Source organism: Contarinia nasturtii, unplaced genomic scaffold, assembly GCF_009176525.2.
Source record: "Contarinia nasturtii isolate CC-2019 unplaced genomic scaffold, AAFC_CNas_1.1 Cnas_scaffold_187, whole genome shotgun sequence".
NCBI classification, from domain to species: Eukaryota; Metazoa; Arthropoda; class Insecta; order Diptera; family Cecidomyiidae; genus Contarinia; species Contarinia nasturtii.
Window position 1 is genome coordinate 7,494,298 of NW_022197544.1, and position 16,048 is coordinate 7,510,345.

General features: G+C 34.5%; 2 protein-coding genes and 1 long non-coding RNA gene across 8 annotated transcripts in view; 1 reads left to right on the forward strand and 2 right to left on the reverse strand.

The window, feature by feature from the left end:
• Positions 1 to 8,188, reverse strand: part of LOC116336575 (tyrosine-protein kinase Src64B) — a 16,080-nt gene extending 7,892 nt beyond the window's left edge. For 2 of the 4 annotated variants that reach the window (XM_031760499.1, XM_031760496.1), the window contains exon 1: positions 7,246 to 8,188. The gene's annotated coding sequence lies outside the window, so the exon portion shown is untranslated. Of the gene's footprint in view, positions 1 to 4,070; positions 4,159 to 7,058 lie in introns of all 4 variants that reach the window. The other 2 variants (XM_031760498.1, XM_031760497.1) reach the window with 2 other exon arrangements.
• A 1,306-nt stretch (positions 8,189 to 9,494) lies between these two features.
• LOC116336577 (histone deacetylase HDAC1) lies at positions 9,495 to 12,953 on the forward strand. The gene is made up of 5 exons (XM_031760505.1): positions 9,495 to 9,853; positions 10,340 to 10,452; positions 10,541 to 10,658; positions 10,754 to 11,875; positions 11,981 to 12,953. The coding sequence occupies exons 1-5, from the start codon at positions 9,805 to 9,807 to the stop codon at positions 12,049 to 12,051; spliced, it is 1,473 nt and encodes a 490-aa protein (XP_031616365.1). The 5' UTR covers positions 9,495 to 9,804; the 3' UTR covers positions 12,052 to 12,953.
• A 132-nt stretch (positions 12,954 to 13,085) lies between these two features.
• LOC116336582 lies at positions 13,086 to 15,853 on the reverse strand. Of its 3 annotated transcripts, none has more exons than XR_004200714.1 (5): positions 15,106 to 15,853; positions 14,012 to 14,995; positions 13,659 to 13,907; positions 13,352 to 13,473; positions 13,086 to 13,272 (listed from the first exon to the last, which is right to left on the reverse strand). It is a non-coding gene; the product is annotated as an uncharacterized LOC116336582 (long non-coding RNA). The 3 variants fall into 3 exon arrangements; XR_004200715.1 differs by having other exon boundaries at positions 13,352 to 13,476; XR_004200713.1 differs by having other exon boundaries at positions 13,352 to 13,476; positions 13,588 to 13,907.
• Positions 15,854 to 16,048: the final 195 nt, after the last annotated feature.

Below are 16,048 nucleotides of genomic sequence, written 5' to 3' on the forward strand. Positions count from 1 at the left end.
GTGTGTGTGTGTGTGTGTGTGTGTGTGTGTGTGTGTGTGTGTGTGTGGAAAGTAGAGGGGAGAAATCGATTTGTGTGCAAAACTGTCGAAATTATTTCCGTTTTCGTATTTCTCAAATCTCTCTTAATATCATTTAGTGTTGGTGCTGCCAATATGCACACATCAACCATTTCACACACATACACATTGCAGCGCAAATTCAATTTTCCGAAAAATGATTTTATGCATGAGATTCTGTATCAAATCATTTTTCCGTTAGAAATCATTTATTTATATTACATCAATGCAATAGCAATAGCAACAGCTAACAACAGCAGCATTCAGTCGCAATAAACGATTTTCGAAACTCATAAACACAAAGTGTATAAATTGTTGCGTTTTTACAATTTTCTCTTTGAGCCGGCACAAGATTGATTTAACTAAAACATTTAAATTCCACGCGATGTGGAGAGCGATGATGGAAGATTATGAACGCAACCAGGCGTCTCCGGTCTGTCTGTGTCGCAAATTTTTATGTCTGATAGTGAAAATGGTATGGATTTTTGCATTATTTTTTTACCCTACACATATATAGATACATCATATTTATTCATTTGCTCGTTCTATTTGAGTATTAAAACATGGAATGCGCATTTCAAACCGCTTGTTTCATTCTGATTGATGTTCATTTCTCACACTGACGTGTCGGCGGCGCGCTTGCATTCCAAGCTCCCCAGAGTGCGAACCGAATGAATGAGCATCGAATTGGAAGCTATGTGTATGCTAGGCATGTTTGTGTGTATGTGTGATACGATGATTGCCCCATGCGATGCTTTTTCAACAGCATCCATATCAATTTGCATTAGCACTGGATTATGTCAATGTCAATATTTCACCTTTTTTGCGCTCGCGCCTCAATGTTTACTCGCTCTCTATTGTAAATACTCAACAATAACAAAAAAGCACACGGTAAAAGACATAAAAAAATGGTTAGTCCCAAAACTCAATGAGAATCGGTCAAACGGTAACTTGAATGCAATGCCATCTAATTGCCTGATTAAAATTTGCAACAGCATCACACAAACATCAAACGCAATCAGTGAAATCGAAAGAGTGGAACGGGTAGCGGGTCGAGTGAAATACAAAAATAATTAAGGCTGGCTTATAGTTGTCATCAACGATAAAATGAGTTTGAAGTAATTACACTTTTGCTTCACTTTTTGACGAAACTTTTCAACGTTTTAATCCATCCTAACTTGCCCAAATGCTCTATTCTATTTATATTTTAAATAAGAAGAAGAAAAAAACTTGCATCCACAAAAACTAAAGTGTTCACTGTGTGAATAAAAATTAAATTGTTCGTTCGTTAAATTGCTGCAACTCTCTATATCAACATTCACCATTTTAATTTCATCAATTCAAATTGAAATGAAAAGTGAACCGCTAGTGCAACTGAGATTTTGAACACACAAAATGAGAAAGAGAGAGAGGGAGGGGAAGAGGGAGATAAATTGAACTAACGAACGAACGAAATTTTCAATCGATAAAACAACTAACGCATGAATCAAATCATGAATTTTAGCGATTCGAGTGCATCGTGCCATTATTGATTTCGTGCACCACATTCATCTATCGCTATCTATGTGTTTTTTATATATCTATAATGGTACAACTAATTGCCATTTGTAAAACGAGTTCACACTGCTGAAGAAATTGTCTGATAATTATTACCAATCATACATACATACAAACAAAAAAACTCTCTCTATATTTTCCAAATTAAATAAATTTCAAGGAATCAAGTAACTAGTACAATGCACAGCATTGATACATTATGTGAAAAAAGATAAACAAATAGAAATAATAATCAGTATATGCACAGTGCACACACACACATACACATACCGAGCGGTGATACTATTCGAAAACTTGAGAAAAGTGGAAAAGTTGGTCGCGATTTTGGATAAAGTGTCTGGTGGAATGATGACGGATACCGTTTTCAATTTGAAATATAAAATCAAATCCGAAAATAGCATTTTCCATCGAAAATGGAAAATATAGTCAACATTATGTGTTTACCCACAAAACAGGATACACAAAATGTTTTCACACTCGAATTGAATTTGGTTATCGTCGTTTTCGTCGTCGTTGGAAATATATGGAACATGCAAATGTAACGGTATACGGATTGGAAAAATGTGTACGGTGTATGATATTTTTAGAGTAAAAATCGATTATATCTGTGTTCTGGGGCCATGTTTCGTTTTTTTCTTCTCTTCTTCCTAGATTTAAGCCATTACAGCAATAAATCGCATTTTGCAGTCGAACAGAGAGCAAAGTGGAAAGAGATATGGAAATGGATGACGGTCTGTGGCGATGAGAAGAGCCCTAATTGATATTTATCAAATCATTTAAATAACCTAAAAGCATCTGCGAGACTCCATTTTGATTGCATACATTGTACATTGGATAAACATATAAATTCTTTCTATTTTTTTATTCTTCTCAAGTGGCATGATTAAAACCGATTAGACGAAATTCCGTTGATTTCTGTTTCTATTTAAAGCCAACTGTTTAAATAGCCCCGAAAAGAACCATACCAAAATATGAGAGTGTTTTGTGTGACCGTGTGTCTGGAGCAAAAAGATGAATAGTAGAAATCTTTTTGTGTATACACATATGTTTAGTAACGGCGATGGCGACAATATATCGCTGTCAAACGAAATAAACATTCCAGATAGAATGAGAAAAATCGAGAGAGAGAGAGAAAAAAAAAAGAGTTAGGGCCTCGGCGTTTTATAGTTGTTGGCGCGCGCGCGATAATACATTTAATCACAATGTACTTTGTATTCTTTTCTCTCTCGCTTGTACGGTGCTTTTGAATTATTTGGCCCCTTTTCAATTATTTGTACACACATACACACACACTGTCGGCATTTTAATTGCTTTGCCCGCTTGTTGTGAATCACTTAAATTTTGTTCGTGTATTTTTGGATAAGATTTTTTCTTGGCGTTATTATTTTATTTGGTTCCGATGAACTTCACATTGGAAAGTTCAATGTTGATGACGACGGCTGCACTCGAGAAATTTGATTATCTCGGTGTGTTTTCAATTCTATATTTAGATTTTGAAGGCGAATACTGGAGAAAGAATAAATACACAAAAACAAATTTTTCCACAATTTTGGAAAATTGAACACACAGCGACACACTCAGTCACACATACACCTTCAATTCCGAATGATTATTGAATATTTCCGCTCCGAACACTTTGAAAACCGAAAACACACACTCAGTGGTCGAAATAATGGTAATATATTTTAAAACAGCTTGGAGGCTATATAAGTATATATATAACAAGTTTCATTGAATTGTACAAATGTAAACATTAAATCACCGCTGCGCAGCAAGGTAATTGCAATGCAAGAAACATACAGGAAACACAATCTCAGCACAGACTGCAAAATAGGAATATAATTATACATATGTTTTGTGTTTGTATGTGTGTGTGTGTGTGGCAATACCAAGTCGATTGGACAAAAAGGATGTCATTGAAACGCAGTGTTCTACATTTGAGCATATCGTGCTCTTTTTGTGTATCAATTCTGATGGTATATTTGGGAATATCAGAGAAAGAGAGAGAGAGCGCGAAATACAATACACGACTCGGAATATTGCAAAATAGACGATTCGACAAACGTTTTTAAGATAAAGCGTATGATCAAATGTTCAAAGAGAAGAGAAAATAGAGAAATAAAGAATGTGGTAGAGGTTAGTATCAGCTTGTTTTGTTGCTCTCTCTCTCTCTCGACTTTATGTGTGTACATACTATACAGTTGTTTCATATGTTTTTTTTTTTCATGTATTTTCAGAGAAACATTGAGGCGGAAATTTCATTTGAATGAATATTTGATTAAATACGGTATATATAAATGTTAAAGATTTTACGATCAGCTGCCAAATTTTTGAGGCGATTGCGATTTGGGTTGAATGTTGAAAACATAAGCAAACAAGGTTTTCTGGTCGGGAATATATGTAAAGCATATAATTTTATTTACTTAAAACTATATTTATTTTCATATATCACATACATATATTGAACTCTCACTCTACTTCGATACAAAACGCTTCTAGCATTCTCGTGAAAATGGCTCTCTATCGATATCGGCGGCCAAAAACCTAAAAATGGAATTAATAACATTTCGTTGTTGCCATAATTTCTAATCACTTCAAACAAGATAATACATTATTTAATATAAAACTTGAACATGCATAACATCATAAGCGCAAAAGAGTGGCACGCGCAAATTGACTGCTAAAAAACGAGAATTAGTCGACACGAGAATCACACACACATACATATATGTATAGACAGACAGACAGACAGACACACAAAACGTGTACGCCGATGGCATAAACGACGTTGTTGTCGCCGTCGTCGTTGTTAATATTGTTCAATATTTGGTGCTGTTTTTTCGTACCTTCTTTCTTCATTCATTTGCTAGTAAATAAAATAAAATTTGCGTAGGCGTTTTACTTATCAAATAGCCATAATTTGTATCAAATTCGAAACAACCGAAAAAATAGAAAACATACACACCATGTGTTTGTACAGTACGATGTGTGTTTGGTTGCATTGTTGTTGCACAAACATTATACACATTTTCAGCATTTTCAGCATATGCATATATATGGGGGAGGGTTAAATATATATTCGCGTGTATAAATGCGTTTTCATACGCATTATTTCGTGTGACGCCAGTCGCAATTGATTGCATTCCGTGGTGCAACGATTGAAAGAGAGACAGGCTCATAACACTCAATCTTTCATTATTTTATGCATATCCAACATTGGAAGTATTTGCTTGAATTCGTCAAATTATTAACGGCATTGATTTACATTGAGAATGGCCGAGACTGATTTTTATTTGAAATTCAGTGGTTTGAATGAAAATGAGAATAAATATGGCATTTCGAAAGGCCATGTCATTTTTTCCGCTATAATTCTTATCACAATGTGATTTCTCGATCGATTTTTATTCGGTGAAATGATGCCGGAATTGTTTTTGTCTAAAAAAAATACTGACATTTTACACTCAATTCTCCTGCAAGCATTTCGTAAAATTATATATTTAATCTGATCTAGCAATCGGTGTTTCTTTGGCAGCCGTTTATATCAGACAACATCAAGTTTCATTGACTTTTGACTTAAATTTTAGTTTTCTCGCAAACTTTCTTCAACAACTAGGCTTAATCAATAATTTACGTGAAACTACGCCAAGAGTGAAATAAGGTAAATCAAAAAGTACAGATTTGGATTATGTTGAAACAAAATTGTCTGTATTCTGTACGAAAATAAGGAGAAGATTAAATGAATTTTTAATATTCTGAAAATTTTAATTTTGAAATCTTTTCTTAAAGAAAGTTACAAGAAGGAGGTAAATACAATATTAAGGCGTTTGGTATTTCTGTTTTTTTTTTCTCTTTCTCTTGGACGGTAACTATGCTTAAAATGCCTAAAGGAAATGACATTCAATGTATCGTGCGTATGACAATGATTATGGCATAAGGGAGATAGGAAACGATAACAGCAACAACGACAACGATGGAATGGTATGAGACACTGAGGTGTAGTGAAAAGTGGTAGTAAAATAGGTGCAGCGTGAAATTGGATTTGAATATTACTTAAACACGGACAGGTCGGTTGGTCGGTGTGCGTTTTTTTCTCCCCATTTCCATTATATATCGAAACTAACTGCTGCGCTTAATTAAAGTTACTAATTCCTTGAGTTACTTTGAATGTACATGATCCTGTACTGTTTATGTTCAGGATGAATGATTGTTGTTGTTGTTATTAGTATTGTATTTTTCGTGTATGGTAAGTACAGACGCAATCTCAGCACAAATGACACAACTTCTAATTACATTTCAATTTGTTGTCGCTTTTTCTCGTCTCTGTCTTTTTGCTATTAAAAAGCATTTACCCAAACAATAAAAGGCCTATATTTGGTGTGTCTTCTTATTACACTGTTTCGTGTTCAACAACGTTCGTTTTCTCTCTATATGATCTTAGTTCAATACAAGAATTGCAAAATGATTAAACGACAAAGGAAACCCAAATAGTATAGTAATTCTATATTCTCTGTGTGTAAATACGAAACACACCGAAACAAATTAACAAAACACACCAGAAAATGTGACACGGTTTTTCTTCTTCTTCTTTTTCTTTTTTTTGTAAAACGATGAACATCAATATAATACGAACAACAACAACAAAAATGGTCGGCCTTATGTATGATTGAGATATCCACACTGTGAAAAGAATGTGTGTAAGTGTTTTGTCTTTTAAAGTGCACAAAATCTCTTGGTCTGTTTCCTTAAATTCGTTTTGGTTGATTGTTGTGTTGAAATGATGACATTATACATACATTTACAACGATAAGGTATCACACAGAGCGTATGGGACCCAAAAGAGAATACACTAAATTATCGATATTTTTTGATACTTTTCTACTTTGTTGCTTTGAAACAAAAATGAAAAATAAAAAAATAACACATCAAAGCATAAAACCAAACGGTATGTGTCTTAATTCACTTAATGTTTTTGTCTTCTTTTTCAGCTGGCCCTTGTTGACCTGGACCTTCTTCACGTTTGTTGGCCTGGAACATGGCAATGGAATGGCACCGTAGACGATGATATGATTATGATATTGTTTTATTGGTGGTGTTGTAAATTAATTAACATCCGTTGGTGAAAAAGGATGCATAGAATCACTCATTACAATACACTCTCTGACACACTATCTAAACTCACTGTGTTGTGCTTGTAACAGCAGTACCACAACGGAACAAACAGTGCAAACAACATAAAATAAACATTTGTTAGATTTTGTTGATGTTTACGGCCGAAAGAAAACTCACGCTCGTTTCATCAATCGGGATTGAATAAATGCCGAACCACGAAGACAAAATATACACAGGAAAAATTCGAGAAAATATTGACAAACTATGAATATGTGTATGTGTGTTCAATTCATCATTTAAAAATGCGTCGAAATGGTGAAATGGTGTATGCTTACGGCTGCTGATGCTGCTGTTATTGTTGCTTGCTTCGAGAGAAATTCGTGTATGAGATTTTTCTTTTTGTGTATATTATTGTCGTTGTCGTCGTGTTCTTTGCCACACGCTCTGTCTTCTTTCGTTTTTATGATGTTTGATGATGTTTATTTGTTATTTGTTTTTTTTTGGTTTTGGTTTTTAACTTACATTTGAATGAAAGATTTTTCTTGTTGAATGATAACACTTTCGTTTCGTGTAATATTTTAATTTTTCACTCACTGGTTGTTGTTTTTTTTTTTGTTTGTTTGCTCGATCTCTTTCACTCCGTTTTCGCTCACTAAATAAGAACTACTTCCTTTGACGGTGCACTGTTGTTTTCTTTACATTATTCTCTTTATTATTTTTTCTTCTTGTATCCACTGTTTGATATTCAAGCACAATGACTTCTTTATTTTTTATCACCACCAAACATGAGTACGAGACAAACACCACATCTAGAAAGTTTTCATCGTCGTTGGTATAATGGTATGTTTCTTTTTTTTACTTGCTTGCTTGCTTGCTTTTCGATGTAGCTGCTTTGTGTGTGCACAATTCACTGTATCACAAACACAAAACACACGCAACAATAATAACACAAAATCGAGAGAAAAAAAATATAATATTATTATTTATATGCACTTTATAAATGTTCGAAAACGTCTGATGATTGAGTGTATGTATGTTTTCTTCTTGTAATAATCTCTCAATAGCTCGTCGATTGGTTGTTGATTGTGCGTATTTGATAATTATGCTCCTCACTCACTCTTATGCTTTTGCTGGTCGCTTCTATAGTTTTTATTACTTGTGTTTTCGGGTAAAGCAGCATAAACCGAATCTATACAAAAATCCGACGAGTCGTCAACCCTCCAATATATTCACGGCCATTTTGATTTTTTTAACTTCTTTTCTACTGTTACTGGCGTGTATTCTTCTCTATTATTTCAGTGTTGTGTTATTTTTTTTATTATATTCTTCTCTACTGTATGTTCGACGTTTTTTTTCTCCCGATTCGACGAAGAGTGTATGTTGGTCATACGGAGTATTGTGTGCATCTATCTAGCAATGGAAATGAAATAAAAAAAGAACTCATGCAGATATACATGCACACACAGAGATAGAGATAGAGATAGAGAGAACATAAGAGAGCCAAAAACAACGTCGTTGAGTAGAACACAAGAATTGAGTGTGAGTATGAAAGAGAGAAATTCAGATCCAGTGAAAAAACGGGGAGAAAACACACAGACCGAATACATTTCTGGTCATTGTGCTGTTTTCAATGTGCGAGTGTGTAGCGCAAAACAACCGATGCAATGGTGTGCGTGGTAAATTTGGAATAGGCAACGCCATACGCTTTATTGTTCTGGCACCGAAGCACATGAAATTATCATATACGATATACACTCACACCGAGACAGCACTGACACGCACACATGTGCAGCGGTCGGAGGGAGAGAGAGAGATAGAAAATGAACTAAAAAGATATGAAAAGCCATTGCATTTGAGATATAATATAACTCTCGGCCCCATTCAACAGAGCAATCAACGAAAGAGACGCGCTTCATATGCGAACAAGCAATGAGCAATCTTATAATAACAATAAAAAAAAAACGAATGAGAGCGCAAAAGATGGAGAGAAAATGTGAGAGAACGACCGACAACAACATAATATACCGTTTAATAGTAACATCAGCAGTAATATTAACCGAATATGAGTGCATCGAGAGGAGAACAAAGCCACAAAGTCGACTAGACGAAAGTGAGATATTTTACCAATTATACCGCTTCGCTACGATGGCAACACACTCTACGCGACGCTTATTCTCTCTGGCAGCGTGTATGTATGCGTATGCAGCGTAAATGTATTTGTAACGCGCACGCCTATGTATATGTAATTTATGACTTAATTTGGTTGCCTTTTTTTCATTCGTAATTGGTAAATGGAAACATCAAACAGTGTTCATGTATCGATTCCATCTATATATTTTTTTTAATCTCTTTCATTAACAATAAAATTAATTCAATTTCAATCGACTTTATTGCAACGACTACTATTCGAATCAATATAATTGGGATAGCTTATGAGTGTCACAAACATTCGCATTTGTTGTTCGAAAAAAGGGCTTTTGTCGCATTTTTACGACTTGTCATTTATCAAAAAGAAAATGTTTAATTTGATTTTAATGACTTGATAATCCTTTTTCATTTTTTTCCTAACGATTTTTTTTAAGTTCCATTTCATTTGGATTTTACTCATTTTACCCGTCAACATTTCGAAACTTATATGCATGAAGTTGTCTTCCACCTGCAGTGAACATACACACAACTGTCAAAAAGGTTTTTTCATCGTACTAGATAATTGGTTGACAGTCCTAGAATGCCTTTCGACAGTCACTGGCATCCATGTTTTTTTTTCTCGTTCACAACGATATTCACGGCATACAGATACAAAGGCAAAGCTGTAATGCATTGTGTGTTGTGTCGTTCACTCAAGTAAAGTAACCCACAGTTTTCAGACGCGCGCGCTACAGAAACATTGAAGAGAGTCAAGCCGCTTTCAAGCTGAAACAAACAAATATAGCCGGTGCATTATTAGTGCATAAAATTTCGCTAAGTTTTTTATTCGCAAAAATCTCCCAGAAAGTTTGCTGATTCTTTTGGGAATAAAGAATTGTTTTTGATAAATCGAAACGCGTGTAAAAAATTGGTGAAATATAAAAAAGAGGAAAAATGTCGGTACCAGCACACAGCAAAAAGCGCGTTTGCTATTACTACGATAGTAAGTAAAAGAAAATTCATTTTGTTTACTAATTTCAATAAATTTGTTGAACGTGTGTGGAAAAAATTCATTCATTCAAAACCAAAACCAAAAGAAAATGTCTATTTCGATAAAATTCAAGCGTAGAGAATAATGTGTTTTTCGAAATTTATGGCAGCCATTACTCGTTTCACTATCATTTAACGAATTCGGACGACCGTACTTTTGTGACTTGAATGCTTGCGAAAGCGTTTTTACGTCGATGATATACGATGCATGTGTGATTGTATGACGTGCACCATTCTCGTTCACTGCTACGGTCGTCGGAATATATCGCTTGGTGCGTGCACTGAGATACGCTTCACATAAATTCATCGAAAATGATCCAACAATAAAACCAAGCAATGGCGTTAGCATTTTTGATTTAACCACATTTTTCTTGGAAATTCACCGTTTTTTAATATTAATTTAACTCATTTTGACTATTTTTTTTTGTGTAAATCGCAGGCGACATTGGCAACTACTACTATGGCCAAGGACATCCAATGAAACCACATCGTATACGTATGACCCATAATCTATTGTTGAATTATGGACTGTACCGTAAAATGGAAATCTATGTAATTATCACCATGCCATGAGAGTAAACTCGTTGCTATTGAGGTCCAAAAATTAATTGATTTTTTGTTGTTGTTGTTTCATCTTTAGCGTCCACACAAAGCCACCGCGGACGAAATGACCAAGTTCCATTCAGACGATTATATTCGGTTTTTACGGTCAATTCGACCAGACAACATGTCGGAGTACAACAAGCAAATGCAACGGTGTAAGTGTGAACCATTTAATTTCAGTTTGGATATCGATTCAATGGCAAATGGATTGATGTTTGTGTTTCATTTCGTTTATTTTCATTTGATTTAGTCAACGTGGGTGAAGATTGTCCGGTATTTGATGGACTGTATGAGTTTTGTCAATTGTCGGCTGGTGGTTCAGTGGCGGCGGCTGTAAAATTGAATAAACAAGCCTCAGAGATTTGTATTAATTGGGGTGGTGGTTTGCATCATGCCAAAAAATCCGAAGCATCTGGTTTTTGTTATGTCAATGACATTGTCTTAGGCATTTTGGAATTGTTAAAATACCATCAACGTGTTCTCTATATTGATATTGATGTCCATCATGGTGATGGTGTCGAAGAGGCATTCTATACCACCGATCGTGTGATGACTGTCAGTTTTCACAAATATGGTGAATATTTTCCGGGCACCGGTGATTTACGTGACATTGGTGCTGGCAAAGGAAAGTATTATGCGGTAAATATTCCATTGCGTGATGGTATGGATGATGATGCATACGAATCGATATTTGTACCAATCATATCAAAGGTAATGGAAACTTTTCAACCATCGGCTGTTGTTTTACAATGCGGCGCTGATTCATTGACCGGTGATCGTTTGGGTTGTTTCAATTTAACAGTCAAAGGTCACGGTAAGTGCGTTGAATTTGTGAAAAAGTACAATTTACCATTTTTAATGGTCGGCGGCGGTGGTTATACCATTCGTAATGTATCTAGATGTTGGACATATGAAACATCGGTTGCATTGGGCGTTGAAATTGCCAATGAACTTCCATACAATGATTACTTTGAATATTTTGGACCTGATTTTAAATTGCACATCAGCCCAAGTAATATGTCCAATCAAAATACAACTGAATATTTGGAAAAGATTAAGAATCGATTATTTGAAAATCTACGAATGTTACCACATGCACCGGGCGTTCAAGTACAAGCCATCCCAGAAGATGCGGTCAACGATGAAAGCGATGACGAGGACAAAGTTAATAAGGACGAACGTTTACCACAGAGCGACAAAGACAAACGCATCGCACCGGATAATGAATTTTCCGATTCAGAAGATGAGGGTGAAGGCGGACGACGTGACAATCGATCATACAAAGGCCAACGCAAACGGCCACGTCTCGACAAATCCAGCGATAGTAAACCAGCCGCCGAAGGTGAAGTAAAAGATGAGAAGGACCAAAAACGTAAGTCACAGAAAATGAATAACAAACCCACGTTTTTTTTAAGAAACGATTTTTTTAGCCATGATTTTTCATATATTCGTATGTTTTTACTTGTCTCTTTTACAGAGGAAACAAATGAAAATGAAACCGAAAATAAACCACCAGAAGAGAAGAAAGAGCCAGCTGCTGTAGCGTGATAAACTTAAACCTCTCTAAAGCATAAGAATATTTAAAGAAAAAAATCACAGATAAAAAGAAGAAAAGTTTTCATTGCGCTTTTTTATTGATGTTGTTACACTCATAACTACAGACATAGAAAAGCGCAAAGTAATATTTTTTTTTTATAAAAATGAACAAAAACAAAATAATGACAATTTATCATACACATATGTGTATGGTTTGCACAATAGTGTGCTGCATGATTAAAAAAAACACATTAGTTAGATTCCATTCTTTAACATTTTAAGTTAATATCACATCATACATCCATAAAAAAAAAATTGGAATTTTATTTTTCTGCTCAGAAATTATATTCTCGAAAATTAAAATGTCGATCCGTCGACGGTTGGAATATTTTCATTTATCATCATTCGTATCGCATAAAATTTGCATCGAAAATCGAAGAAAAAGAGAGCACGGAGATAAATAAGAATGACACAAACACATTCGTTGAACTCATACTCTTTGCTTTTCACAAGTACTCTACCTCAGCATCTGGCAGACAACCACAACATACCACATTGCATGTGTGCTTTTCTTAAATCAAATACTTTCATTACACATTTTGTATTCTAATTATATATTTTTTAAAGAGAAGAAAAGAAAATAACTTTCAATGTCATTGTGATCTCGTTCACTGGAGAAATGAAGATAAAAAAAAAAAACAAAAAACACGTAACAAAACATATAAAAATATTCGAGGGCTATTGAAATTTTAATGTAGAAAGTGAAAGAGAGAGAAAATCATAGCGAAAAGAGATTTACATTTTTTTAGTTTTATCTTGACGTATTACTTACAATTTTACTATTAGGAAATGAAGAACACAAGGTATAAAAAAAGAATTTCAAATAAAAACAACATGGAAACAATTCAAATAAATTTTGATACGTTTTTTCATTAATTTCATTTTATTTTGGTCTATACCGAGTGGATAATTAAAATTAACTTATATAGCTAATTAATAATGACTTGACATTGGAATATTATAATTACTATTAAAGGTCTTTGCAGTCACTCATTTATCAATAATTATAAAGCACAATGCCACCTCGGTACGTTTTCTGAGAGTCACTAAGACGACTCCAACTGTGTAAAATACTATAACATAATTTTTTTAAAAATAAATTCATTTTATATCCAATTCCAATTCAATGGCGGAAGCTCACGTTCAACGCATATCCGAAGAGTGCACAATGTCCTGAAAAGAAATAAGCACACAGTGTGCTATTAGTATAATTGTTGAACTTTAATAGACGATTTAAATTCAATCAACTAACCTCTGTACATGATCAATTTGGCAGCACAAATATCTCGATGCCAGACAGTCCTCAGAATGGGTTGATAACCTTAGACACGTATCGTTGTGCCGTTGGGCCTCTTCACGAGTTTGGTTTGGATTCTGCTGAAAAAAGTAAAAATTGGTTTAAAAAATGGTATTAGAAATAATGAAATATTATCACAAAATTTTCTTTGAAAAAAAAAAAAAAAAAAAAAAAAACATAAATCGTATTACAATTAGTGCAGCAAAGTTGTCGCTCATTCGATTTGATTCAATATATAATCCTTTAAAATTAATTGACACACCCAATATTTATCGAAACGTAATCGAGTATACTGTTCTGTTGTGTACGCAGCCATGCCCTTCTTCAAGCACGTCAAACGATGTCTGATGTAGTCCCACCAATTTTGGCCTTTCGGCGATGGCATACGTTCATACTTGGTTCGATCGTTTCTGTGGTTTTCTTCAAACGTCGTGAATGCTGCAGTCCATCTTTCTCCTTTTCGATTACGAATACCTTGTTTGGTCATGTAATGGTATTGATGACTACTTATCTTGAAATTGGTTTGATAAATAAAACAAAAAAAGCAAACAAGTTCAAACAATGGAAATTGGTTAGAAAAAACTGTAGAAAATTCAACAAATATAAGAAACAAACATCTTTTTTGGTGCGAATATTTCAACGAACCGAGGCATTCCATGTGTTCAATCCGGGGTCGATTCCGATCTCATACACAAACTTATTTTTCCGATACTTATCTCTTGCACTAGACGAATCGAATTGCAATTCGCTGCCTAAAAAACTGTACAAAACTGATGCCGATATCCCATCCGAAACGATTTGGCACTCAAACTGCTTATTCACAGATATAATACGATCGATTTCTTCGAGATCGAAAATCATATTCCAAAATCGTCTCGTAGTAATTGATTTGTTCTCATCATTTCGTACAGACCATACTTATCGAAAACTTATAATCGAACTGCCTTTCGTGAGCAAATACCCCCTTATTTTGGGGGTACTTTTTGAAATTTTCGATGGGAGGGGGTGCCCAATGCCAAAAATGAAATGTGCGCATAAAATTAGCTATAGTTGGCCATACATTTTGAATGTGAGAGTTATTTTGTACTTCTTCACATTATTGCTACATGGTATAACAAAACAATTGAATTTGAAATTCAAGATAATGTCCTATTTTTCTTGCATGTTTATTTTCCTTTAGCTGCTACAAAAATACAAGTGTATCTTGAACATATTAATACCAAAAATATAAAAGACATTTCGTTTGAAATATTTGAATGGCGAAAAATGAATTTAATGTGTCAAATAAAATTTCAAGTTCCAAGACAGGGATCATTTTATTTGGCTAATATTTTAGGTGTTAATGCATTTTTTTTTACCTTTACGCTGATGAAAAACGCCAAATGTCGTGTATTTTTGATTGAATGTGGAGCAATTCCACACAAAAATAAATGTTCTTTACAAAACTGTGCATTGTTTGAATTCAATTGTTTGGATATTATATATATTGAAGATCCTCAAAATAGTATTCTAGAAAATACTTTATCCTTTTGGAATGCCTTCCTTGTAGAAATACAAATTTACCCTATCATTCTCACCAAGAATTACATACATGTTTACCTGAAAGCAATACATTTTGGAAAATCAGCTACAAACTTTGAGTAGTCGTGAGCGAACTAACTAGAATGAATTGCATAAAATTGAATTTCAAGAGTAAATTGTTACCATACATAAAGGAGTACATCTGAGAGATCCATTTGATTGAAGCGTTTTTTTTGGGAAACAAAACTGATTTGTTTTTCATATGTATATGCGCCGTGTTGTTCCGTTCAAACATGTATTTGTTCTCAAACTCGAGCATCTCAAAACGAATAACCAAATTTGGCAAGGAATGAAAAATATTTGTGTTTTTTCTTGCGATTTGTAACACACACAGGCAAACATCCAGCCAACAGAGATTGCCTGAACTGAATTAAGTCACACATGCCGACATCTCAACACACGGAAACACGAATATGCGCGCGCCGACGCACTCACATTCTCGAATATCTATGTATGATTATAATAATTACGTTATATTCTCGAATTCGGCGCGGTTTTGCCGCTAATATGCATGCTAATGCACAATACATATACACACACGTGCATGACAGTTTTAAAAACATCCAATGATGGATAATTTTTGATGACATCGATGAATTTTTAAAATACTTAGACCCACTAAATGAACGAACGAACGAAAACAAAAAAAAAATGAATTTTGATCGATAGATTGTTAATGCAATAACACATACGATCGTAGTTTTTGTGTGTTTGTGCCGAAATCGAGTCAAGTGAAGACGAAACGTAAGAATTTTTATTTCTCGCTTTTTCTTGTGTGTAGTTTAAAATCGTGCAGTACAAACACTTAAACATTTAAATAAAAGAATCGAGCAGTTAGCGAGCACACACAATCATAGGCAAAGTCGCGCGCGCGTTGCAATGTATGTACAGCGAATGATCGAGCGAGAGGCACTAATACCGCCTAAACCGGCATTTGTCAGTGACTGCTGACACAATATGTAACAGCAATTGCTTATATTTTCATCATTGTCGTCATCGACATTCGCATCAGATTGCTGACCATTCGGCTGGGTGTATGTGTGCGCGCGCCCATTTGGATAAGAAAGAAAA

Coding starts and splice junctions, on each gene's coding strand:
- LOC116336577 (XM_031760505.1), top strand. CDS start 9,805: ATGTCGGTACCAGCACACAGCAAAAAGCGCGTTTGCTATTACTACGAT. Junction 10,453..10,540: donor ACCGTAAAATGGAAATCTAT/GTAATTATCACC, acceptor TTTCATCTTTAG/CGTCCACACAAAGCCACCGC. Junction 10,659..10,753: donor CAACAAGCAAATGCAACGGT/GTAAGTGTGAAC, acceptor CATTTGATTTAG/TCAACGTGGGTGAAGATTGT.